The 25,832-nt window shown below is 33.0% G+C and overlaps 1 protein-coding gene across 2 annotated transcripts; it reads left to right on the top strand.

The window, feature by feature from the left end:
* The first annotated feature begins 5,423 nt into the window (after positions 1–5,423).
* On the top strand, positions 5,424–24,034 carry LOC123705123 (protein diaphanous homolog 2-like). Of its 2 annotated transcripts, none has more exons than XM_045653757.1 (12): positions 5,424–5,664; positions 5,841–6,589; positions 6,677–6,737; positions 6,834–6,916; positions 7,231–7,312; positions 8,788–8,956; positions 18,115–18,165; positions 18,246–18,314; positions 18,843–18,957; positions 19,280–19,516; positions 20,419–20,601; positions 21,874–24,034. In XM_045653757.1, the coding sequence occupies exons 2-11, from the start codon at positions 5,857–5,859 to the stop codon at positions 20,592–20,594; spliced, it is 1,776 nt and encodes a 591-aa protein (XP_045509713.1). In that variant the 5' UTR covers positions 5,424–5,664; positions 5,841–5,856; the 3' UTR covers positions 20,595–20,601; positions 21,874–24,034. The 2 variants fall into 2 exon arrangements, with proteins under 2 accessions (XP_045509713.1, XP_045509711.1); XM_045653755.1 differs by having other exon boundaries at positions 5,436–5,485.
* Positions 24,035–25,832: the final 1,798 nt, after the last annotated feature.

Genomic DNA, 25,832 nt, shown 5'->3' with positions numbered 1-25,832 from the left:
TCAAATCACAGATAACTTTTTATTAGTCATAAGTCATAACGTCTTGCTCTGTGATATGTGATATTAGTCAGAGTCCAGAGACAAGAAGATTATATCTAATGCCGGCACTACACATAGGCCAACGCGTTGGCAAGCGCGCTGGCACATGCACTTGTCTATGTGTAGAACGGGCGAAATGCGCACTTGCTGTAGGTATTTGAACGTTGGCCGGCGCGCTTGCGAGCTTGCCGTGCGGTGTCGGCTTAGAGTATATATTACAATAGTATAGAGCGAGTGTATTGCACAAATTGCCTAGTGCGGATCGTAGGCAGATGAGCTATAGATACTATATAGATGTGTGTGTGACAAATAGGGATGGGTAGGTATCAATTGCGTGTTGAACTATCGATAATTTATGTAAATAAATATGTATCATAAGTAAATTTTATGTTCAATAAGTTATTAAAGGAAAAATATATGAATAAAGTATAAATATGTAATTTTTTTATTTGTTTACCAACTGAATAAAGTTTGTTTATTCCATTTGAATATTAAATATTATATAAGAAATTTTCTTGTATTAATTATAAGTACTTTAAAAAAATATGTTTAATTGGAATATCAGAAAAACGTGAGTACTTTTTAAATAATAAAGTTAATAAAATAAAAGATCGGGTTTAGTGCTATTTCTTTAATAATAAATCAAACAATAATAATAATGTTTTAAAAATGGTAAAAAATATTAAGGAATAATCAATAATTTAAAATGATAATATAATAAATAATATTAATAATTTTTTTATTTAATTTTATCCATTCTACTATCAAAATCTTCAAAATCAATTTAGCGGTTCAGAAAATATATCGTAACATTACATACTTTACATTTACATTATAATACATTCGCATTCATAATATTAGAAAGTGTATCATACAAAACACACCACAAATTTATTTATAATACATTTTTAAAAGAGTTTTAATTTTAAAGTTAAATAAATAATTTGTTAAAATATAGTTCTTCTAGTAAACTTTATATCGAGTACAGCGTTGGTCAGGTCACATCACTACGATCACGTGACGGCAGTGAGGCGCGCGAGCGAGCCTGCGCGTGTCCGCCTCCCACCTACCCTTCACCCCCGCGATGCTAGATTTATTTTCATAAAAATAAGTATAACAATCGACTTACTGATGAAATGTGATAGTGGATTTCAATTTTGTGTATTTTCTAGTATCGTTTTTGCAAGATAGAACTGCACATTTCACCATGTTTATTCGTAAATATAAAAAAAATCCAGAGCAACGCACTTCGTGAGCACTCAACCACGACTGCGAGCGCTCGCGGCGGGAGCGTCGTGTTGTTCCCACCTGTGCCTACTGTTCCCACTTGGTTGTTCGCACTCTATAGATAGTATATATACTCTAAGGGTGTCGGCAACTTCAAAGGACACTTGTCGCAAGCTTGGCGCACCATCCACACATTGGCCGCGCGATCAGTTTGACTGTAGCAGCGATCAGGAGTGCACGTTTTTTTCTTGCGGCGAATTAACACCTAACTTGAAAAAATGGCGAACAATATGAGTAACGAGGAAATATTTAAATTTATTCAGCTCTATCAGAGTGAAAACTGCCTGTGGAACCCAAAAAATAAGTACCATAAAAATAAAAATGTTGTATGTAATAAAAGTGCCAAATAAATAAGGTTCTTGGACATGCCGTTTTCCTCACAATGTTTTACTTCACAAAGAGCATCCTACTTTAATATTATAAATGTGAAAGTGTGTTTATTTCTTTGTTTGTTACATCCATTTTGAATCCGTCCGCACATTGGCTCGAACCAAACCATACTGAACGACCTTCCAATGTGTGGATTACTCACAAGCGCGTTTGCAAGCGCACCGCCAGCGCGCTGGCGAATGCGCTGGCCTATGTGTAGAGGCGACATTATACACTGGAGATTGCACTATGAACGTTGACTTGTCACGGGAAGGTATGACCTTGAATGACGCCTAGTTGTTTTTTGTCCCTTGCACACCTAACTTGGCAAGTTGGTGTGAAAGGTGTGTGGGGCTCCGTCGGCTCGCGACCGTCTTTTTGTAGAATTTTGGAAAAACACGAATTTCCGGCATATTAAAACAGCTAGCCGTAATGTAATACGGCGGATTGTACAATCGGACTGCGCCAAATATACGCGGGGACAGCGGGACGAGGGGACTGATTACTTCCAAATGAAAATTTGATTATAAAAGAATTATATTTATATTAATAGAATTATATTTTTATTTTATAAGAATAAATATAAGTTGATTTTGTATCAATAAGAGCTATAATATAAAAAAATAACAACGTTTTTTATTACGGAAAGCATATTTTACTTTATACATTTCCTAATACGATATTGGAATTGTATACAATTCCTAGGAAGATTATACATTTCCTAGGATATAGGATTGTTTAAAAAAACTATATAATGCATGCATCATTAAATAGTTTTTTAAACAATATTTTATACATTTCCTTTATGGTATCGGAATTGTAGATACATATTTCCTAGGAATTGTATACAATTCCTTGATTTCATACATTTCCGGTAACATATACACAGAATTATTCAATGATGGGTCGATAGATTATAATAATCGATAGAAATACTCTGTAAAATATATCCGATACAGAAAAACTCTTCTATTATATTATATAATTTAAACATAAAGACAACCAAATTGTAAGATAAAACCCAATAAATAATAAAATATTAGTTTAGTTTAGTTTTAACATAAAATGCATAGTTATGTGGTCTTATTATTACATATTGTATTAGTAAATTTACGTTGTAATTATTATTTACGTACCTGATTCGATTTATGATAATATTTTGAATTTATAATTGAAATGGTATGGTATGGGTATCACAATCGATAATCTTTTGGACATCACTTAAGGCTGGGTCCACATTTGTAGCATCTTGACGTATCACGATCAGTCGTATCGTATCGAGTATTTGTATCTTAAATATGGACGCTCATTTGTCCATGTCGTATTATAAAAGCGTATCTTGAAAAAAAAACGCGTCCATACTTATCAACTGCTGTATCATGTCAGTGTATCATTATAACACTTTCGTTATCCCAGCTCATCTTTAATGTTTACTCCTCTTTCACAAACCACGAAATGGCGGGAACACAGGCAATGATCGCGTATCAATTGCATTCACGTCCAAACTTGAGCGATACGATGTGCATCCTCTTTGATGATAGCGGAAAAACCGACACACGATGGTTCGCGGTGTATCACGTATATCGTATCGTAATACAGTATCAAAATACGTCCATACCACCGATCGTGATACGCGTATCAGATACGAGGTGTATCATGATACACGGTTAGTGCGGATCGGGATACGGCGTGTATCATCAACGGGTATCATCTTGCGTCCAAACTAGCGATCATGATACGCGCCGAGGCCACGCAACGGAGATACGATACACCGAAATGCTAAAAATGTGGACCCGGCTTAAGGTCAGGTATCACCCGTCGACGTAGAGGGAGAATCACAGGGAGAATCAAGGGAGAATCGTTAGTTCATTCTCCCTCTACGCCCGTCGAGCTGTCAAAAAGCAATTCAAATGTGGACAGATTAATTATTTATTTTTAATTTATATCATGTTCTTACTGTTCTGTGTTTATATCTAATATAAAAAATGTGTGATTTTCGTTTTTTTCTTTTATTCTTACTTACTTTCTTTCCTCTGTGAGGCCGTCTAAAACCTGCCTCAGACACACAGATGACAGAGTACATTAAATATTAATAAAATTCTAGAAACTGCTCAGACCAAGAAGCTTATATCCTCTAATACACTGGAGATTGCACTATGACCATTAACTTGAAACAAGAAACTATGACATTCAATGACGTCAGTCATGTTATTTGTCTCTTTCTGTCGAGTGACCACGCTGGTTTGTAAATTCAGGATATTTCAAAATAGAAAAAACTAAAAATCATGGTCTATAAATAATAACGACATATATTTTTAACAGTATTTATATTATAATATTATGGTCATACTTTATAGGTAGGTACATACAATTTTAATTGGTATAGAATGATAGTTATAAATAACTTTTGGCTACAAAGCTTGGATATGAACCGATATATAGCATTAACATCCTTTGTAAATAGAGGAAAGTTGTGTTTTGCATCAGATGCTGTTTACCAAATTGTTAGCTACTCAGATCTTCTTTTTAAACGCGTTGCTTCGACGGGTCAATTTCAAGCCAGAATCATCAAAGAAAAACTGTTTATAGCAGCCTTGCACAAATTTCAGCTAACTTTACAAAGTTTATTTTTCAAAAGGTATTTTTTTCTGGGTCGTAATCCTCAGTAACCTTGATGGGCACATATATTTCTTTTTATTTTACTTTTTGGAAAGCTGAAATACGTAAAACAAAAAAATATGAGGTAAGTTAAAAAAGTATAAATTTCAATGTAAAAACGAACAATCTTATAACTACATGTGAGTGCAATACCGATGTCATGTGTTGTTTCATTACTAGTAACAATCTTTAAAATGGTGTTCTAAATTTTCATCATAATATTGTTATTACAATATATTCTCTTCGCTATCCATAAAAACTCGTCATCATGGTTACCTTACTTGTTAAATCTGTTTATTGAAAACTTGTTGAAAAATGATAAAGTATTAGGGAAATAACAAATTTAACATGACTGCTTACTAAAATGATGCTAAATTAGACAATTTTTGCCATTGAAATGATTCTAAACAGGTAAATGCAGGAGTATTGAGGAATATTGTAAATAACGTAAATATACACTTGCCTGTGAAATTCTATGCCAGAATTTGGTGTCCAAACACTTCTGCAATTTTGCACAATACAATGCATTCTTTATATTCGGAAAATATTCATTAAATAAGCAACAATATTAACTTAAATATTCGAAGCGACGCAATTTTTTTGACACACATGCCATATTGACAAAGTGAGAGTTGCTACAATTTTATTATGGTGACTACCCATAATCAGGGAGTATCGCTTTTTAATAATTGGTTCAGATACTTAGTTTATTTAGCATAAATAATAATTGTCTCATCCAACAATGCTTCTGATCGACGTTGTTGGCAATTTATCAACAAACTCATGTACAAAAACTAACCTTTTGCACAGAATATTACAGCATACATAGTAGCCTTTGGAAAACTTCGTATTAACAGTGGCAATACCAAGTTAGGTGTGAAAGTGATAAAAAACATGAACTGGGCAATATTTTCTTGTTACACGTCAATGTTCATACCGAAATCTCCAGTGTATTAGATATAAGCTTCTTGGCTCAGACACTCAGAGATATGGCAACTGGCAACACTGCTGATTAAAAATTAAAAATTGGATTTGGATGGCATCGCCTTTCGCCATTTTGTAGAGTTGTTATTGATCGTTGATGTAGAATGAAATTGACTTCGTTACTATCGTGGTGTACTCCTGATAGAATGTAAATTAAGTCCAAACCATCATCCAGGGCTAAATTCTTAAATCTAATTATATTTTTTCGACGCTAGTCCAGCTGTTATGAATTTTAAGTGATGTGGAAAGTTGTCCCAGTATAAAGTTAAACGTGCAATATTTTTTTTATATTGAGTTTTGTAATATACCGTATATTATATATACACGGTAAATATTTTTACTGAAAACATTTAATTTTAATTACTTTTTCTATTTTTTATTCAAATAGATAACCTATAAAATCGGGTGTCTTACAACTTAAAATAATAATTTAAGAAGTAGGTAGTATAGAAGAGCTTTAGTGTACGAATAAAATGATCATTTTTATTTTCTATTTATTATAGTAGCATTGATGATGAAATGAGCAGTAGCAATGAGCAAGATGGCTCTCAGCCTCCAGTAACGACGCAATCACCAAAACCTGCCTCTCCAGTTGGCAAAAACAAAAAAAAGGAAATATGTAGAAAATTTGTTTGGGGCACATGCAACAAAGGTGCTGCTTGTAAATTTCGTCATGAACTCGATTTCGAGAAAGTGAAAGAGACTGTAATATTCTGTCATGATTATCAAAACCGCTCTGGTTGTACACGTGAAAATTGTACCTACCTACATACAACGAAAGAAGAACAGAATTTATTTTATGCTACTGGAAAATTGCCAAAAATATTAGCAGATAGGCATGCTAACATTTCTGCTGAAACAATACCACAAATTGCAATGTTTATTAAAGAGACTCTAATGGGAGCTTCACCACCAGCAGCAGTGACAGCTCAATCTACCATGCCTGTAGTTGGACCAATGCCTCCACCTCCGTTAGCGGGGCCTATGTATCCACCAGGAATGGCGATCAGGCCTGGCCCTCCAATGATGGCTACGCCTGTTTTACCTCCCTGCCCGCCTCCAGGGCCGCCTCCTGGTCCTGCACTTCCAGGTCCCCTTGGACCTCCTGGGCACCCCTGTCCTCCCCCGAGTCTAGGCCCTTCAACAGTTCCCATAGTACCTGTAATGCCTATTCAGCACTTGCCTCCCCCACCTCCCCCACCTACACAAAATTCTGCTACAGTTACACAGCCCACACCTCCAGTTTATACAGGTTAGCATTTCATAAAAATATTATTTTACCAAAAAATGGTCACTTGTTTTTAACTTGCTTTATTCTTTATCTTTGTTTAATTTTCAGCACCAACAAATCCAAGTGGAGCTTTTCATTTGAACCAACCACCACCTGCAGTTCCAGCAAAGTATGATTATAATTTTAATTGAAATTAATATTTAATTAAGCTGAAGTAAAATAAAAAAATTAAATTCACTTAATGTTTGATGCAAAAAATGTACAGGTTTGATGCGAGTAAACCACCCCCACCATTACTTCAGGTACAAAATGGAACATTAAAACGTCCAGCATCAAGTGACCTTGAAGGTAGGATTCAAATATGGTATCTTTATGCGCGCAATCATAAGCATAGCGAGTTTTATGGCAAAAAAGAAAAATAATTACTTCCTTTGTTATACAAATACATCAATAATTTAAACAAAAGAATAATTGAAAAGTGTAGATTTGTTTTAACAAATGCATGAAATAATTTTAAGAAATTCATAGCAGTATCTGTGATGTGATCAGGCAATATTATTCACATGGTATAATTTTAATTTTTTTATAAAAGTGATGTTGTGTTGTTATGTACTTGTTTCATTTAATGGCAAAAGCTATGCGCTAATTGACTTTGTTCTCAGCTGGGCCAAGCAAAGTGCGAAAAGAGGACGACTCTAATATTTCTGACTCAATGTGTGATACCTGCAAGCAGCGACAAATCAGGTTTGAAACTATGCAGAAGCAAAAGCTTTGCGAATCTTTAATTATAAAAATTTTAAAAGAACAAATGACACAGGTCTGCGATTATTGATATAGCATATAAATAAAATATTAATTATGAATTTCTGGTATTAATTTTGTTTGGCAAAATAAGTGCAAATGCATTTTGTCTTGAGCGAAGAAAGAATTTCCTTGCATTTTATTTGTTGCTATGGAAAAATACTCTGCAAATTTTGTTCAAAGTCATACCTAGATTATGATATTATATTATATTTTTTTAAGTACTCTCTTTTAAGAAGCTTAAATATAATAAGATTTGTTATTGCAATGCAAACCGATCATCCTATAGAGGTTGTAGTCTTAAATTGACGTGTAATTTTAAATATAAATTTTGCTTTCGTAATTCAATTACTGTTCTAAAATTCATCAATATCAAGCAATAATCTTTAATTATACATTTCGCAGACCTGTGTAATTTATTTTTAAATAATATATCAAAATCATAAATTTAAAGCGGGAATTGAACCCTTGACTTTACACATGATTGTTGTAAAGAGACAGTTTTCTCTTGTTTCGAATCCACGACTTCCTGATTGTAAAGCAAACATACATAAATATAATATAGTTAAATTGAATGTATATTATAACACTATTATTTATATAGTTGTGTTCTAAATGGAATTAATAACAATAGGTACTTATATATTTTTATAGTTTTTGTTCAGACACTACTTTAATTGGCAATTGTTAAAAAATAAATATATTTCAGATAAAATTTGTTACACAATTTGAAGTTAGCTTACAAGATTATTAACATGCAAATAAACTTCCTAGACATGTTGTTTTAACTTGCCTGCAAATTTGTATCCTAAGTTTTAAATGTGGCGAGTTTCATACATTCTTTGCAAAAATAGTTGGTGCACCTAACCTTATAAGATTTTGTCTCCATCTGCAAAATTTAAGAATAATAAGCTTTTGCGTTTATTTTTATGTACTTATATTAGCATACATACTTATTTTTGTATCTATTTTGAAGTATATATTGTACTGCATGCTCTAGCTTTTTCTCTCAACGAAATTACGGAGTGCGATAATTTTTTTAGTTGTAATTAATGAGAATGAGCTTTGCAAAACGATGATCTATTTCTGCTCTAAAATAATTCGCTGTCGCAAACAAATGGTTTGACGTTGCTAAATGCGTCGCTTTTCTTTTTGTGAATGTCTGAGGAATCTCTTCAACGAAAAGCGTTGCTCTTCCAAATTGCGCAGCGATATCAAATAATGTAATTTTATTTTATAAAAGGTATTTTCTTACTTTGTAATCTCTGAAACCCCCTAGAAAAACAACGCACATTATTCGTAAATGGAAATTCATAATTTGGTTATGCATAGATATGTATTTTCTATTATAATTGTATACATAGATGTGCAGATAGCAGACTTTAGGTCATATTTCTACAGTGACTTTAATATTTCAGAATAAAGGCAATAGAAAAGGAAATTGAAATCTTGGGAGCCCGCCAGGAGTATTATACTGTTATGTTCAAAAAGAAAATGGAGGAATATAATAGAAATGAGGAAATTTTCAAATCATTAGTTAATCCCGTACTTTTTGGACTGCTTATGGAGGGTATCGAGGGTAACCAGGTAAAGTATTATATTTTATAACACATTTTAGGGGGCGTCCATTAATTACGTGAGGTGTTTTTTGTAAAAAATATTTTCATTTGAAATAACGAATTCAAGCACACGCCTCTCCGCTCGTGGTGTAGCCAACTGAAAACAAAGCAGAATGACAAAATATGGTTTCCCTGTGATTGAGTAATCTAAAAGTAGGGAATCATATCATATTCTCTGTCGACGTAAGCGCCAAATCAGTTTTACCCTTGTTACAAATCAATTGGACAACCAATGTAGTGGTGGCTCAGTGGTAAGGACCTCGGACTTCAAATCGATAAGTTGAGACCAGACGAACGAGCAAGAAATGTATTAATTTTTCAATTTATCTGCGCATGTTATAACGTCACCACTGCTCGAAACGGTGAAGGAATCGTGAAGAAACCGACATGTCGAAGAATTAAAAAGTTCTAAGACATGTGACTTCTACCAATCCGCACTTGGCCAGCAGATTAGGCCCGTACTGCTGTAATGGGAGCATATATGGGCTTATAATTATTATGACACAATCAATCGAAAAATTAAAAGACTGAATTAAAAAAATACTCTTAGGTTGACAAAACAAAAATCCAACCCATACCTGAGATAAACAGCAAATTTATGTTTTAAAAGACAGAATTCAAGATCAAAGTATCGTTTCCTTTAATATACAGGGTGTCCCAAAAAGTAGTGATGAACGGAAATTGGAAGGTAAAGAACCTAGAGGGCTATCCGAATCACCCCCATGTATGTTATGCGATTTTTAGTATTTTCGGAGTTATGACATTTTTTTTTTAATTTTTCACCTATCGCCGAGTACGATGATATTTTCACTCATGGTGACGTCGATTATTGCGCTAGATGTTTGTTTTTTTTTTTGTTTGCTAAGCTGAAAAATAGGCCAATTCAGTATGGTAACATTTACTGTTGTTAGATCTTCGAATGGAATAAAAAAAAGGATGAAATGCCAAGAAAGATAAAATTACCCAGTATGTTTACAACTTCAAGGGTCCATAAAAAAATAAAATAACAGAAAAAAGTTTTCCATTTGGCTTTTAAAAACTTGCTCTATCTATCAGGTAGCTACCCTAAAAATTTCATTTTATTATTCAGAAGGCTTCAATCGAAAAATTGAAATCTTAAATGTGGTAAGTACAAAAATTTTATTAGCATAATGTTCATTAAAACCAATAATTAGGTGTTTAATTACCAGAAATTTTTAAAATGACCCCGCTGTTGCTCAGTGCAAGTGCAACATCACCGTAAAAAGCTGTCTTTTAAATGTCTGAATGCCCTTTTATCATTTTTAATGGTTTTTTCCGCTACTCTGAATTTCCGGGTTATTTCGTCCAAATTGTGGCATTCTCTCAAGTAGCCGAAGTCTTTTTAGTATCCCCATTGAAACAAATCAATGGGGTTTAGGTCGAGGGACCGTGGAGACCAGGCTTTAAGGCAGGCGGTATCGGCGCATGCGCAGGCTGCAAAGACCAATCCATCTTTCAGGGTATCTTTGCCCTTTAGCCTGGCCTCCACGGTCCCCGGACATAAACCCTATTGATTTTTTTCCGTGGGGATACTACAAAGACGAGAGACTGCCACAATTTGGACGAAACAGCCCAGAAATTCACAGTAGCAGAAGAAACCATTAAAAATGATAAAAGGGCATTCAGACATTTAAAAGATAACTTTTTACGGTGATGTCGCACTTGCACTGAGCAACAGCGGGGTCATTTTAAAAATTTCTGGTAATTAAACACCTTGTTATTGGTTTTAATTTGTTTTTATTAATCATCATGTTTATTCAATTTTTGCACTTACCACATTTAGATTTCAATTTTTCGATTGAAGCCTTCTGAATAATAAAATGAAATTTTCAGGGTAGCTACATGATAGATAGAGCAAGTTTTTAAAAGCTAAACGGAAAACTTTTTTTCTGTAATTTTATATTTTTACGGGCCCTTGAAGTGGTGAACATACAGGGTATTTTATCTTTCTTGGTATTTCATCCTTTTTTTTTATTGCATTCGAAGATTTAACGATAGTAAATGTTACCATACTGAATTGGCCTATCTTTCTTTTTTCTTTTTAGCAAACAAAAAAAAATCAAACATCTAGCGCAATAATTAACGTCACCATGAGTGAAAATATCATCGTACTCGGCGATAGGTGAAAAATTGAAAAAAACGTCATAACTCCGAAAATACGAAAAATCGCATAACATACATGGGGTGATTCGGATAGCCCTCTAGGTCCTCTACCTCCCAGCTTCCGTTCATCACTACTTTTTGGATTTTGAGATATATTTCGAACTACAAATTGCATATCACACACTCTTAATTTAAACCCGTTTTCTCCTAACATTTTCCTGTTTCTAGCTGAAAAAAAAATTACGTGATATTTACCGAGGCACCTGTCCCCCTTTGAATGCCTAACGTAATGAATGGATGCCGCCTTACTAAAATATTTCCCTACCGGAATTTCTTACTCCTATGTTCAGAATATAAAGCCAATTAGAAATATTATAATTGAAACACATCTTTCTTTAATGCCGTGTTGTTTATTTAATTAATTTACACGTATCGTGCAAATGTTAATATTTGCAATATCGATGTATCATGTTATGTTTATTGCAACACGTGCAGCGTTCTGCGTTACGCAGGTTAAGGCCGGCTACTTGCGTACCTGCCGCAGAGGCAATATTGGAACAATCTCGGTTGGTTGGTGGTCGAAGCAATTTTAGTTGTTCTCTAAATTGCCCCTGCCCCTGCTTGCCTATACACATCACAAATAAGGATCCAATTAAGGATCCAATTCTAAAATTGCCCCTGCTGTAGGTACGTGAGTAGCCAGTTTAAGGGTGAAGTATCACCCGACCGGCAGGGTATGGGGTCCCTCGCTACATGGGTCGACCACAGTATTACAATATCATAAAATTAATAATCACAATTGTTTTATTTCCCATCTCCTACAACCCTGGCATATTTTCGTGTGGCAGCATAAGTACCTACGGGCTACGCTGGCGGCGGCATCGCGCGACATCAAAGGCGTTTCCTTATTTAGAAATTAAAGACTTTTTAACGGATTTTAAACGCGTTTTATTGATTATATTATTTTCCCGACGTTTCGAACACTTTAGCAGCGTGCGTGGTCACGGGAAAATAATATAATGAATAAATCGCGTTTAAAATCCGTTAAAAAGCCTTTAATTTCTAAATGTATAAAACTCGCGTAAAATCAAATACTAGAAAATACTCTGTGGGAAATATTGTAATACTGTGGTTCGATGTTCGTAGTTTAGAATAATTACGATAAAACTTATCTTTTCGCTGAAAATCGCGATAAAACTATTTTTTAACGGGAATGACGGGAAGTTTTAATATTTTATTTTAATTATTAAGTTTTTAACAATTTTACTAATTTTCATCTGAATGGGATTGAGTCTAGTTGTTAGTATGTAAGCCAAATGGATGAAAAATCTATTTTCGAGAGATGTATTTGTTAAGCTTTTGTAACCGAAGCAGTGGATAGATATATACATTAAAGACAATCGACGTAAAGCTATTATTATTTAGCTAGATTATTTACGGTGACATACTTTCTGTGAAAGTGCATTGAACCGTCGATGGGTTTCTAAAAATATACCTACGTGTTCCACATTATCTATTTCGAAAGAGCCGTCTCTTATGTCACTATAAAACAACAACAAGGCTATTTGCCTTTTCGATAAAATAATTATAACGCGAACAGATAGAAAATAGATCTGAAAATAGCGGCGGTTATTATGGTACGGTGGGTAAAACAACTTCTCAAACATATTTGTTTTTGGTTTGGTTCTTCCATTTGGAAAGGTTAAGGAATCGGTGCCCATAAAACACATGTCGTAAGTGGTTAATAATAATTAATTATTTTTTAATATTATTAACCAATAATAGTAAAAATAATGCCAACAAATATTTATAAAATAAATAAGGAGCAAGGGTACTTAAAACACTGGTAAACAATCAAACGTAACCCACACAAATATCAATCAAACTCAACAATATCAACGAAAACAACAAAATAACAGAGACTTAATGGAACAAATTTAACGATAACTCTGAGTGCGTTCTAGTATCTCGGAAAGCGAATCCTAACTGATTTTAATTATATTTATATATTATATTATACTAGCTTCCGCCCGCGACTCCGTCCGCGCGGATGTCGGTCTTCGCGTGGATGGTTATTTCTCCATTTTGAGTAACTCTGTCAATAACATTTTATAAATATCTATTGTACCCAATTCCCAAATACGGCTAGGCCTATAATAATACGCAACGTGTGTTCGCGGTTCTACGGAACAACGTCTATGGATAAAACTGAAAAATTAAGATTAATTTTTTTCTACGTATTTTTCCAGGATAAAAAGTATCCTATTTTACGCCCAGGATAATAAGGTATAATTATACCAAGTTTCATCGAAATCGAACCGCTAGTTTTCACGTGATGCCTTCACATACAGACAGACAGACAGACAGACAGACAGACAGACAAAAATTTTTTTAATCACATATTTGGGTTTGGTATCGATCCAGTAACACCCCCTGCTATTTATTTTTTCAATATTTTCAATGTACAGAATTGACCCTTCTACAGATTTATTATATGTATAGATAACTTATAAAAATATAATTTTAATTATATATTTGTGCAGTCTTTACTGTGTGAGTATATCAGCGATAAAAAGTGAGCGAGGACGCATGCGAGCTGACGCCATTTATAGATCTATTCTCTATCTGTTCGGGTAATACTATAGCTTAGCGTCAATGAAGTAATACTTTAACTTATCTATACATATAATAAATCTGTAGAAGGGTCAATTCTGTACATTGAAAATATTGAAAAAATAAATAGCAGGGGGTTTTACTGGATCGATACCAAGCCCAAATATGTGATTAAAAAAATTTTTGTCTGTCTGCCTGTCTGTCTGTATGTTCAGGCATCACGTGAAAACTAACGGTTCGATTTCGATGAAACTTGGTATAATTATACCTTATTATCCTGGGCATAAAATAGGATACTTTTTATCCCGGAAAAATACGTAGAAAAAAATAAATCGTAATTTTTCTTAATTTTTCCGCGCGGACGGAGTCGCGGGCGGAAGCTAGTATATTATAAACTAATATACCATACGACAAAACTTTATGACCTTCTTAGTAGAGATTCCCATATTCGCATGTTAGTGTGAATAAGCCGTTCCAAAACGTTTTGTAGGTATTTTCCGTACTATTTTATTATTTTTAGGGTTATGTATTTTTAGTATGGGTCTATACATCAGATTCACTTAATAGACCGGAAGATAATAAAAAAATGTTGTTGATCTGTACCAGAGTAGCCATACTTTAAAGGTCTAATTACGTAATAAAAAAGGTAAATAATATTATTGTCATATCGGTGGCAACGGGAGGCGGTCCAATCGCGTGGGTGTCAATCGAATTTGCTAGAAAATGGAACGATTTGTTCCAGAACAGTTCCTGTTTACCGATAGTTGATAAAAAGGGAGATTGGTAGTGCAATGCTTTACTTTTCTGGTTGACGAAAAGACGTTACTAAAAAAAAACAATTGAACCATTTATTTAACCAACAGAACCTTCACCTTCCAAATGAATGGGAAGGACTGAAGGAGTTAGATGATTTGATTTTTGAAAAGTATTTTATGTAATATGATAGTTTTTATATTTTTTATTACGAAAAAGATTGAAAGTTTTCCAAAGTGCAAATTACAAGAAATTCGGAGCAAATAATAATAATTATTTGTTTGGCAATTTTCGAACGCTCTATACTATCTAGGGCTATACATTTTATAAATTAATTATTATTAACATTAGTCATATACAACACAAAACAAATCTTTATAAACGATCCTACATACATACAGCGCATGTTTAGTAAATAATATCGACTTCACGGTTCTCAGGGTCTCCCTGCATTCCACGTGTTATTATGTATTAAAGTAGGTTAGGCACGTGTAATCTCGTAGAGGACGAAATAGGAAGGTGATCCCCTCCCCTCCTAATCGCCGCCTGGAGTTTATGTAAGAATTACAAATTTGTCTTAATACCTAAGTAGCTTTTTTTTCTTTGATATCTTTTAGTAGAAGTTATTTTTTTTAGAAATCGATGTACATTAATTACAAGCTGCTCCCTGCGGTTTCACCCCCGTGCGTCCGCTCCTGTTGGTCGTAGCGTGATGATATATAGCCTATAACCTTCCTCGATAAATGAGCTTTCTAACACCGAAAGAAATTTTTAAATCGGACCAGTAGTTTTGAGATTAGCGCGTTCAAACAAACAAACAAACAAACGATCAATCAAACAAACACACAAACTCTTCGGCTTTATAATATTAGCATAGATATATTAATTAATGGTTCATTTTTATTTTCGACTAATATGCACTACGAGCAGAAGATCGTGTTCGTTTATTTGATTATGTCAAAATAAATGTGTTGTATTTTCATTTTAATAAATGGTAACCTACGTAGTTATTTTTTCAATCATACGGTTAAATTCTCCTAAATTGAAACAAAAACTTTGATACGAATGCAACGGTTTAAAATCAATACCGTCTCGTCTGGCGTCCTTTGATGAATACGATGTCGGACTGCGCAGTTTATTGATCGTGTATTTTGAAATCAAGCAATTTAAAAATCTGCTTGTCGGAAAACTTTTCAGTTTACCAAAAATATTATATATTTTTTCTGCGAAAAATGACTAGTTTTGGTTCATTTTGTTTTTTTACGCACAATAATGAATTTTGTAATATGAAATAAATAGAATGATACGTACGTAATGCACGAACAATTATATTATCAACTAGCAAACCGGGCGAACTCCGTTTCGCCACCAGAGACACCTTTTCTTTGCTATAAACCTCACGGAGCCCGAGACCTTTCCAACGAATGCAAAACCGTGGAAATAGAGTTATAGCCTCAGGAAGGAAAACCTGACTAGTTTTATATAGTAGTAAACCAATATTCAGATTGCGTAAATTGCGAAACATTGATGAAAATTCAGGAGTTAATAATTATAGGTAGGTATGTACATTATGCGGTCAGCCACTTGACAAAATCAAAATTATGAAATGTATCAATTTTATTTATATTAAGTCTTGTAGTCCTTTGAATTGTACATTTAAAGGTTCCCATTCTTCATTTTAGAGGGGACACAATTTAACAAGATAGAAGCTTAACCCCAAGTTTGTGGGGTCGCCTCCCTTGTCCCCCGGCCACCATCTTGGAAATGTGCACTTTTTTAAAAAGTGAAAAAATTTCTATAGAATAGTTTTCTCTATAACTTTTTTTTACGTTTTCCTAAAATTACCCGGACCAATATCATACAAACATTATTTTGTATCGTTACTTACAACAGATGATTTTTTTAACCGACTTCAAAAAAAAGGAGGAGGTTATCAATTCGGCCGGTATATTTTTTTTTATTTTTTTTTTTTTATGTATGTACACCGATTACTCCGAGGTTTCTGAACCGATTTACGTGATTCTTTTTTTGTTCGATGCAGGATGGTGTCGAATTGGTCCCATAAAAATTTTATTCGGCTAGGCCCAGTAGTTTTTATTTTATGAGCATTTTTGTCTGTACTCGATGACTTAATTGGAATGTAGCAAGTAACTTTGATTCACTTCCCGGTAACCGATTGAGCTGAAATTTTGTATAAGTGTGTAAATTGGATAGCGATGAAACATATAGCGATGAATCATGACATAGAGCTGATTTGATGATGGAATCGGAAGGTGGCCATAGGAACTCAGTAATATATTGACTCAACTTTATCGAGTTTGGGCTCGTTTGATTCGTGTTGAAAATTACACTAAAAAGTATTAAATAAAATTAACTGCGTTAAAAACAACCGACTTCAAAAACGGAAAAGTTTAAAATAAAAAAGATTTTATATTATTAATTACTACATATTATTTAGATGTGCTATTTATTAAATAGGTTTGAAGTCGGTGCCAAACACTAAGCACTTAGTATTAAGCCCGTGCACCGACATCAAACCTATTTAATAAATAGCACATCTAAATAATATGTAGTAATTAATAATATAAAATCTTTTTTATTTTAAACTTTTCCGTTTTTGAAGTCGGTTGTTTTTAACGCAGTTAATTTTATATCTCTTGAAATATTACCGAAAATCCGATACAAGAGAAAATATAGAGTTCGAGAAGTGTGCCTGATTTTTAGTAAAAGCTCATTATCACACTGTTTGTATGCATTTCCTGAGAACATTTACTATGGTAATGTTTATTTTTTCTTACACCATATGAAAGTACAGATTTCAATGCACAAAAGGCTTCCCAAAAAAACTGATATTTTGACGAGTGACTTTCCCATTGAAAATTAGTAGGTTGTTTTTTTGGTATTAATTCAAAATATGGCGAAAAAATAAATATTTTCAATCAAATAAATAACAGTCTATTTGGGACATAATAAAGTAAGTTTCCAACAAATTTCGTAGAAAAATAAATAAATTTTGAAGTAGATAAAAAAAAAACAAAAAATAGTTTTTTTTTTTTTTCACCTAAATATTGAGGTTATGTGAAAAAATTGCAAATTTAAAAGTTGTAGATCTTTTTCTACAACTTTGCCATTGAACGTTTTTCCGTAGTACTTGTAGTTTTGTCGGAAATCGAGAGACCATTTTTTTTCTCTTAAAAGCCCCCCGCTTCCCGAACCGGATTGATCGTAATTTATTTTTCCTTTTATTTTTATCCTTTTCTAATGGGTTTTATCCTGCTGCGATTTTTTTTTCACTTTTTATTATTTTTAAAGAGATCTACCCTGGTGTATATTCATGTGAATCCGGTCAAAATATTTAACGAAAACTATCAATTAGCGAAAACTGTTAATATGGTACGGGAGCTAGCAACGTTTAAAAAAAAGTTAAGTATATCTTCCTGTGCAGATAAGATGCGCACTAATAAAGGCAACCACTAATAAAGGAAATAGCAAGAGGAACAGTATATCAAAGAACCAAGTATACTAAAATTCTCTCTTGTCAATGTTGCTACCTCCTATACGAATAATGAAACTATCATTATTGTTTATAAATTTTTAACGTCCGTCATAATCTAACAATATATCTTTTTGTTACAGGAAGGGTCACAAATTCATGATCTTTTGAATCAAAGTCAGTCTTATAATAATGTAAGTTATTGCAAAATGTCCTGCATAATCCTATTATTCATCAATCTTTTGTTTTTATCTAATAATAAATCTTTTTTCAGACAAATGACAGCCCATTACTGATGCAAGTGCTAGATTTTTATATGAATAACCACAATAACTCTGATTCAGTAAGTTTTTCTGCATATTTTTAGTACTTAAATAATGTTTAATAAACTAAATGTTTAACTCAATTAATACGGTTTTTTTTTCTATTTGACCATTATTTTTTGTGTCTAAATTAACTGAACAAATAGCTTTGTGTTCTAGGGTTAAGATAACCTTCAGCATAAAACCATATTTCAAAAATATATTTTTTCATTATTAAATACTAGCTTTCGCCCGCGACTCCGTCCGCGCGGAAAAATTAATTATTAAACGCGGGATAAAAAGTATTCTATTTTATGCCCAGGATAATAAGGTATAATTATACCAAGTTTCATCGAAATCGAACCGTTAGTTTTCACGTGATGCCTGAACATACAGACAGACAGACAGACAAAAATTTTTTTAATCACATATTTGGGCTTGGTATCCATCCAGTAACACCCCCTGCTATTTATTTTTTCAATATTTTCAATGTACAGAATTGACCCTTCTACAGATTTATTATATGTATAGATAATAAAATTCGAATTAAACAACAATTATTTTTTTAGAAACAAGCGACGTCCCCGCGAATAGAGGAGAGATTCAATACTTTGTTTACACAGTCAAAATCTGTTCCACATTCCAAGGCAGATCTATTATCTCTTCTAGAGAAGTTGTGCGGTGGTAAGTTATTGTCATTATATTTTAGTGTCCTCGGTAGATTCTACCCTATTGCTCTTTATCACTTTTTTCTTCAAAAAAGTTTCCTTGTGCGTTAAAAAAATAGGCGAATTGGTCGAGCCGTTCTTGAGTTTTACGCTTACTGCAACACATTTGACGATTGATTTTTATCATATAGAATATAATTTATAAAAAATGTAGCCTAAAAATAATTGATTTAATCAATATTTTTAAGTGAATCTTATATACCTAATGCGTAATGAAGTAAATTTAAGAATTTTAGTAATTAAGAATGAATTATTATGAATATAATCCGTTTTAACAGAAAACGACGAGAAGAAGACGGACGTGGTGAAAGCGACGTTGAGTAGCAGTAGTAATAATAATAATAGTAGTAGCAACCAAGTGTACCCGAACGGTCTAGAGCAAGCGGCGAACAGTAGGGGGAGTAAGGTGAAGACGTGTGTAGCGAGCACGCCGGTGACGTCATACCCCGTGTACAACGCCCCACCGCCGCCTATATCGAGAGCGTACGCACCGACCGCGCCGCTGCCTTTACCAAGTACGTATCCGACTGTAATATCATTTTTAAGATATTGCATAGCTTCTATCGCGGGCCTTGAGCGCGGGGAGCGAATCCAGAAATTCCGTAACGAAAAACCTCACGCTCCCCACTCCGACGGGCGGAGGTGTGGCTTGAAGGCATAGCATGCAATCGCTTTACCGCGGCAGTCCCCGAGTGACACACGTCTTTTTTTTGTGTGGTGATTCTCAATGTTAGCCAGAAGGGCTACTACATTTTAACGCGGACGCGGGGGTGAACTGAAGGTTCACCCTGGTAGCGACATGCGCAAGGGCGTCCCCCCGCCACGGGGATCTCGAACCTCGGCTTTGGCTGTATAGCGACTCGCATGGGTGCTATTATACACCCTCATGCTAAATGATCCTGATACATAGGGACAGAAAGGTCGGCCCAGTTCCGCTAATATAGATGTTTTTATTTTTAACTTTGAAAAATTTGAATGCAAGTGAAGACTAAAAGTTAAATCCAGGAATCATTAAAATTGAGTCAGCTATTCTTGAGTTATATAAGTGATCGAATTAACGTGACTTTATTGTATTATATGCTGTGGTAATTAATTGGCGTACAGTCCACTTTCATACACATTTCACGTGCGTTTCACTCGACAAAAAGACACAAGTAAATTTCATTAAAAAAATTTGATTATTATTTTTGATGTAATATCTATACTAATATCATAAAGCTGAAGAGTTTGTTTGTTTGAATGCGCTAATCTCGGGAACTAATGGTCCGATAAATTGAAAAATTCTTTCGGTGTTAGTTAGCCCATTTATCGTGGAAGGTTATAGGCTATATATCATCACGCTACGACCAACAGGAGTGGAGCCACGGATGTTAAACCGCGCGGAGCAGCTAGTTATACATATAAATTCTTGTTTTAGATACATCAATGGCATCGTACAGCCAGCAGAACGGTGTGCCTTCTACCCAGACACTGGTGTCGAAGCCGGGCCTGTGTGTAGTTCCTCCGCCTCCGCCTACGAATAACCTAAGGTACCCGTCGTATAACACGGGACCTTACCCCCCGCCAACTCCGTATTATAACCCGTATCAGTAGCATTGGGGTAAGTTCAAAGATTACATATCTAATAGCTAGTTTTTGTCGCTCATTGAACGAAAAATTGCTCAAAACACGTCGTTTTCACCTTAATTTAGATACATATTTCGAAATTCTATGGGCTAGTAAGAAAGTGCGCACGTAGCGACGCAACTTACTATAGAGTTGATGGGAGAGACAAAATAGTTGCGGAAACAAATGTTGCTCTTGCGCGCTAGCTCTAATGAAAACGCTAACGATACTTTCTGACAATCATAGAAAGACAAAAGCTATGTTCGTGTAGTGGCTGACATGCTATTTAATAACGACACGTTGTGGCAATGAAGAAAAGCCATGACCCATAAATAACATTAATTAGGTTAACCATAACACAAGAGGATCTGTACATGTCGCTGATTTTACCTTGATGTGTGGTGAGTGAATTTTTCGATCAATGAGCGATTTCGGACTTTGAGCGTCTTGTCGGCTCTTCTCTGTAGAAACTGCTTTTTTTTAACCGACTTCAAAAAAAAGGAGGAGGTTATCAATTCGGCCGGTATATTTTTTTTTTTTTTTTTTTATGTATGTACACCGATTACTCCGAGGTTTCTGAACCGATTTACGTGATTCTTTTTTTGTTCGATGCAGGATGGTGTCGAATTGGTCCCATAAAAATTTTATTCTGCTAGGCCCAGTAGTTTTTATTTTATGAGCATTTTTGTCTGTACTCGATGACTTAATTGGAATGTAGCAAGTAACTTTGATTCACTTCCCGGTAACCGATTGAGCTGAAATTTTGTATAAGTGTGTAAATTGGATAGCGATGAAACATTATCATGACATAGAGCTGATTTGATGATGGAATCGGAAGGTGGCCATAGGAACTCAGTAATATATTGACTCAACTTTATCGAGTTTGGGCTCGTTTGATTCGTGTTGAAAATTACACTAAAAAGTATTAAATAAAATTAACTGCGTTAAAAACAACCGACTTCAAAAACGGAAAAGTAAAAAATAAAAAAGATTTGATATTATTAATTACTAAATATTATTTAGATGTGCTATTTATTAAATAGGTTTGAAGTCGGTGCCAAACACTAAGCACTTAGTATTAAGCCCGTGCACCGACATCAAACCTATTTAATAAATAGTACATCTAAATAATATGTAGTAATTAATAATATCAAATCTTTTTTATTTTTTACTTTTCCGTTTTTGAAGTCGGTTGTTTTTAACGCAGTTATTTTTTTGCTGATATAATAATTGACTTGAATAACAAAACAATATTTGTATTTTTCAGGGAACATCGCCTGCGCGATATGGACACGGACTACTAGTGTTAATCTAAGAGATAAGTGTGAATGTGTAAAGCATATTTTAAGAACAATTACTATAAGTTTATGATATTGACTATATTTAATCCATTTATTCCAATTCAATATTAACAGTAGATATAAAAATTTGTACATACATATGGTTTAGAAATGTTGATCTGTTGTCTTGTTATTGACAATTATTATGGGACGAACTATGTTGAATTGTATATTTTATGATGACATGATCTTATGTGTCGTGTGTGACATATCGGTTACATGTGTGTGGGGATAGGTAATAAAACTATTTTATTATTATTGACTAACATCTGATACTGACAGATAATGACAAATATTATTGACGATTTATTCCGTATATTTTTCGGCGGCCAATTATGACTAAAATATAATCAATCTGTTTATAACATGACAATAGACAATAACTTTACGTGAATATACAAAAATGCATATTATTAAATAGATATAAGAACAAATGTTTACGTATACAGTGAGACGGGACTCGGATATTTTTACATCAACATTCGATTTATTATCAAGATAATATGGATGAAATAGAAAAGCGCTTATTGTTATTAACGTACATATTTATAAAACGTGGGTTAGATGTAGAGCCTCACGTTTACAATATTATAAAAATGAAATTAATTTTATCTCGATCAAAGTATATTTTATCATATTTCTGGTATTTTTATAATTTCAATCTGATCATAATTCTGATGAAAATGTAAAATAGCATCTACTGAGCTTTAAACATATTATGTGAAATGATTAATAATAATAGATATTGATTTGATTGATTAATGAGTTAGATCTTTTTATTGCTGTTTTATCTAGGGACTATTATGAACTATATCAAAAATCAATAATAATGGCATGATTATATAAATTAAATAATCATCAAATATATTTAATTATATTATTGTAAACGTGTGGCTATGTCGGATAACATCCAGTAATAATTATAAGATAATTTTATATGTGATTATTCTTAAGATCAACAAATGTTTGTTATTTATTTTGTACAACGCATATTATGTGTGTAGATAGTCATTTTAATATTTTTACATACTCCGTTTCCGGATTTAAATAGATATTTTTAAATATTGAAAAATAATATGATTTTATCCAATATATACAAATTTAAATTAATACATAAATAAATATGACACAGCTTCAAAGTTCCACAAGGGTTTTTTGTAAGCTTATTGAATTCAAAATTTAATTTGTTATTTGTAAATTCATACTTTTACATACACTTCAATCCGTTCATAAGATGTAAGTAAGCGTGTAATAAGAAACCATAAAGGTGTTTGATATTATACAAATGTCTTCAGATATAAATAATTGAGTGAGGTATAGAAAAATATATAGATACGTTACGCAATTTATTAGGGCAAGCATGGATTCATTTGAATGTTATGCCTTGCTGAAAGTCGATCAAAAATAAAAATAAAGCTTCATTAACAATTAATTATTACAATTGTAATATTACACCATTCGATAGTGTCTATTATTTTACCCTAGTAGAAACATTCCAAAAAATTAAATAAATAAATGTATACTTTCATAAGTGTTATAAAACATGGAAGTGCAGTGTTGTGATTCTATTATTTTCATATACTAACCGTTATTCCATTAAAATATGAACTTTCCTACTTTTTGGTCGGCTTAAATTATTCTCTTCTACTGATTAAATGATTAAATACTAGACACACAAAAAAAAAAACAACGCTTGGTCGATTTTCCGTTAGGTTAAACATTCTAGTTCATATGCGATTGCGTATCTTCTTAAATATCTTTCTATTTTGCTGGGACATTTATCTGCAAGTTAGGAAAGTACTTGAAAAATTCATGAGGTGGAGCTAATATTTTTATTAGCTTATAGATACATAATATCTCATTATTTAATGTTGCAAGCCAGACGTTTCATATTCGATAATATCATATTAATAGTTAACATGTGTTTAAAGCGAACAAATGAGAAATATAAGACAGAACTTATTGAAAGACGAAACTCTGTTGTAGAAGTTGTAGATAAACTAAACCGAATCATTATTTATTTTTGAACAATACCAAATCGATCACGTTATCATAATAAATAGGTATTTCCTCTCCATAATATGTATATTTATAAGAAAAGCATTCCTGTATTATTACACTAATCGAACGTGTCTCTAATATTGATTATTATAATAAATATACGGTAAAAGCTAAGAAACTAAAATGTAAACAATTTTTTATTAGCAAAGTAACTGAGACACAACTAGTGTACATTATAAAATCAATATTAGAGGCACACAAAAGTAATGGGATCGATTTAGGTAATTTAACTTTAAATAATGGTAAAGGTTTTTTTTATTATAATTAATCAATCACCTCTAGGTGTTCGTTAATATTTCTCATACTAATAAGATTTTGGAGGTTAAAAAATGAACTCTATGTAAGTGAAAAGAAATAAATTCCAATTTACAATTTAGCAGCATATTTTTCATATCACCATTTTATCGCAAAACTGTAAAGGCAAGTACAAAATCCAAAATCTTTGATCACATGTTATAGTACAAGTACCTACCAGGCTAAGGGTAATTGTCCTGCAAGATTTGAACAAAAACTGGCTTTTTAATATAGTATTGTTGTTACAACGCCTCTCACATCAATATACAGATGGTTTTTTTAAAGCTGGTCCATTTTATGTAAATACTACATTTAGGATGTGACTTTATGTGTAAGTGTAAAGTGTTGTATTCATCTTTATCGAGTCCACACTTTGCTGATTAGCTTTCTCTATCTTGCAACCTTTTGACGAATAACCTTAATTTTAAATATAACTGTGCTGTGTATATATATGTTTCTGGTAGTCTTATGGTAGTAGAGCGAACAAGCAGTCATCGATAATAAATTAATCCAAGGTTTATGTGAGACACTACTCACAATAAGAAATAATACGAATACAAAATTAGCTACTTTTGTGTCTGTGTTATTGAATTGCAATACATTCAATCAACTTCTGTTGATAATTTTATTAGGTATTTATTATATTGTGACGATCCTGTTCTTGTTAGATTTATTCCTCTATATCAAACGTTATATATAATGTTTACCGCCAATTTTAAATTTGTTGCGAGTATGGTAATCTACGGACTATACACGATATAATTGTATTCTGATATTGTATTTGTATTGAGCAATTACATTCACTATCGATACGTTATGAATGTAGAGGCGTACGTACGTAGAGGAGTCGATACAATCGGTTAGGCAGTTTGGAATGATCTAGACTCATCTGGTTGGTTTCACAGCTTTTGGATGGTTTATGTCTATCTTATCTGTCAGTTACAAAGAAAGATAACCTTTTTCAATATTTAAAAGTAAAAAAAAAGTTTTTAATATTATTAGGAAGCGGGAAACATCATCTTGGCACAAAAAGTGACCTCATACAACTGCAATTCATTGAATTTTTTAAAATGAACTATTATCTGTCTCTTTCCACACAAGAATTGTGTAAACCTGTATTATTATACCAATCGAAGTGTCCCTTATGTTAACTTTTTTATTGAAAAGTAATGTCTCTTTCTATTTTACTTAAAGTAGGGATTTATTATAATTTTGAAAAAAAAAACATCTTAATACTTACAAAAGAATTCTTCTCAAGATCAATTACCGTTAGTAAAACTAAGGAGCTTTATTTAGAATGCGCATCATAATAATAATTATTATTGTAAACAAAACTAGCATATCAAAATGGACAAAATTAAAAACTTACTGATTCCGCTCTCCGTTTGACATTACTTAAAAAAAAAGTTTAATACTAGGGACACAAAATGAACATTCATTGAGTGAATGCTGAATGCTATGGGTAATAAACATTTTGAAAAATTTTATGATGCAGTTTTGATTATCTTCAAATTAGGCTAAAGATTCCTTA

The sequence above is a fragment of the Colias croceus genome, chromosome Z, assembly GCF_905220415.1.
Source record: "Colias croceus chromosome Z, ilColCroc2.1".
NCBI classification, from domain to species: Eukaryota; Metazoa; Arthropoda; class Insecta; order Lepidoptera; family Pieridae; genus Colias; species Colias croceus.
The sequence above is the reverse complement of the archived record's forward strand: the minus strand, read 5'-3'. Positions and strand labels throughout refer to the sequence as shown.

Excerpts from the sequence above, each read along its gene's own strand:
- LOC123705123 (XM_045653755.1), top strand. The coding sequence starts at position 5,442 with ATGAAATTGACTTCGTTACTATCGTGGTGTACTCCTGATAGAAT. Across the intron at positions 7,313-8,787 it reads TGCAAGCAGCGACAAATCAG|AATAAAGGCAATAGAAAAGG; the intron begins GTTTGAAACTAT and ends TTAATATTTCAG. Across the intron at positions 8,957-18,114 it reads AGGGTATCGAGGGTAACCAG|GAAGGGTCACAAATTCATGA; the intron begins GTAAAGTATTAT and ends TTTTTGTTACAG.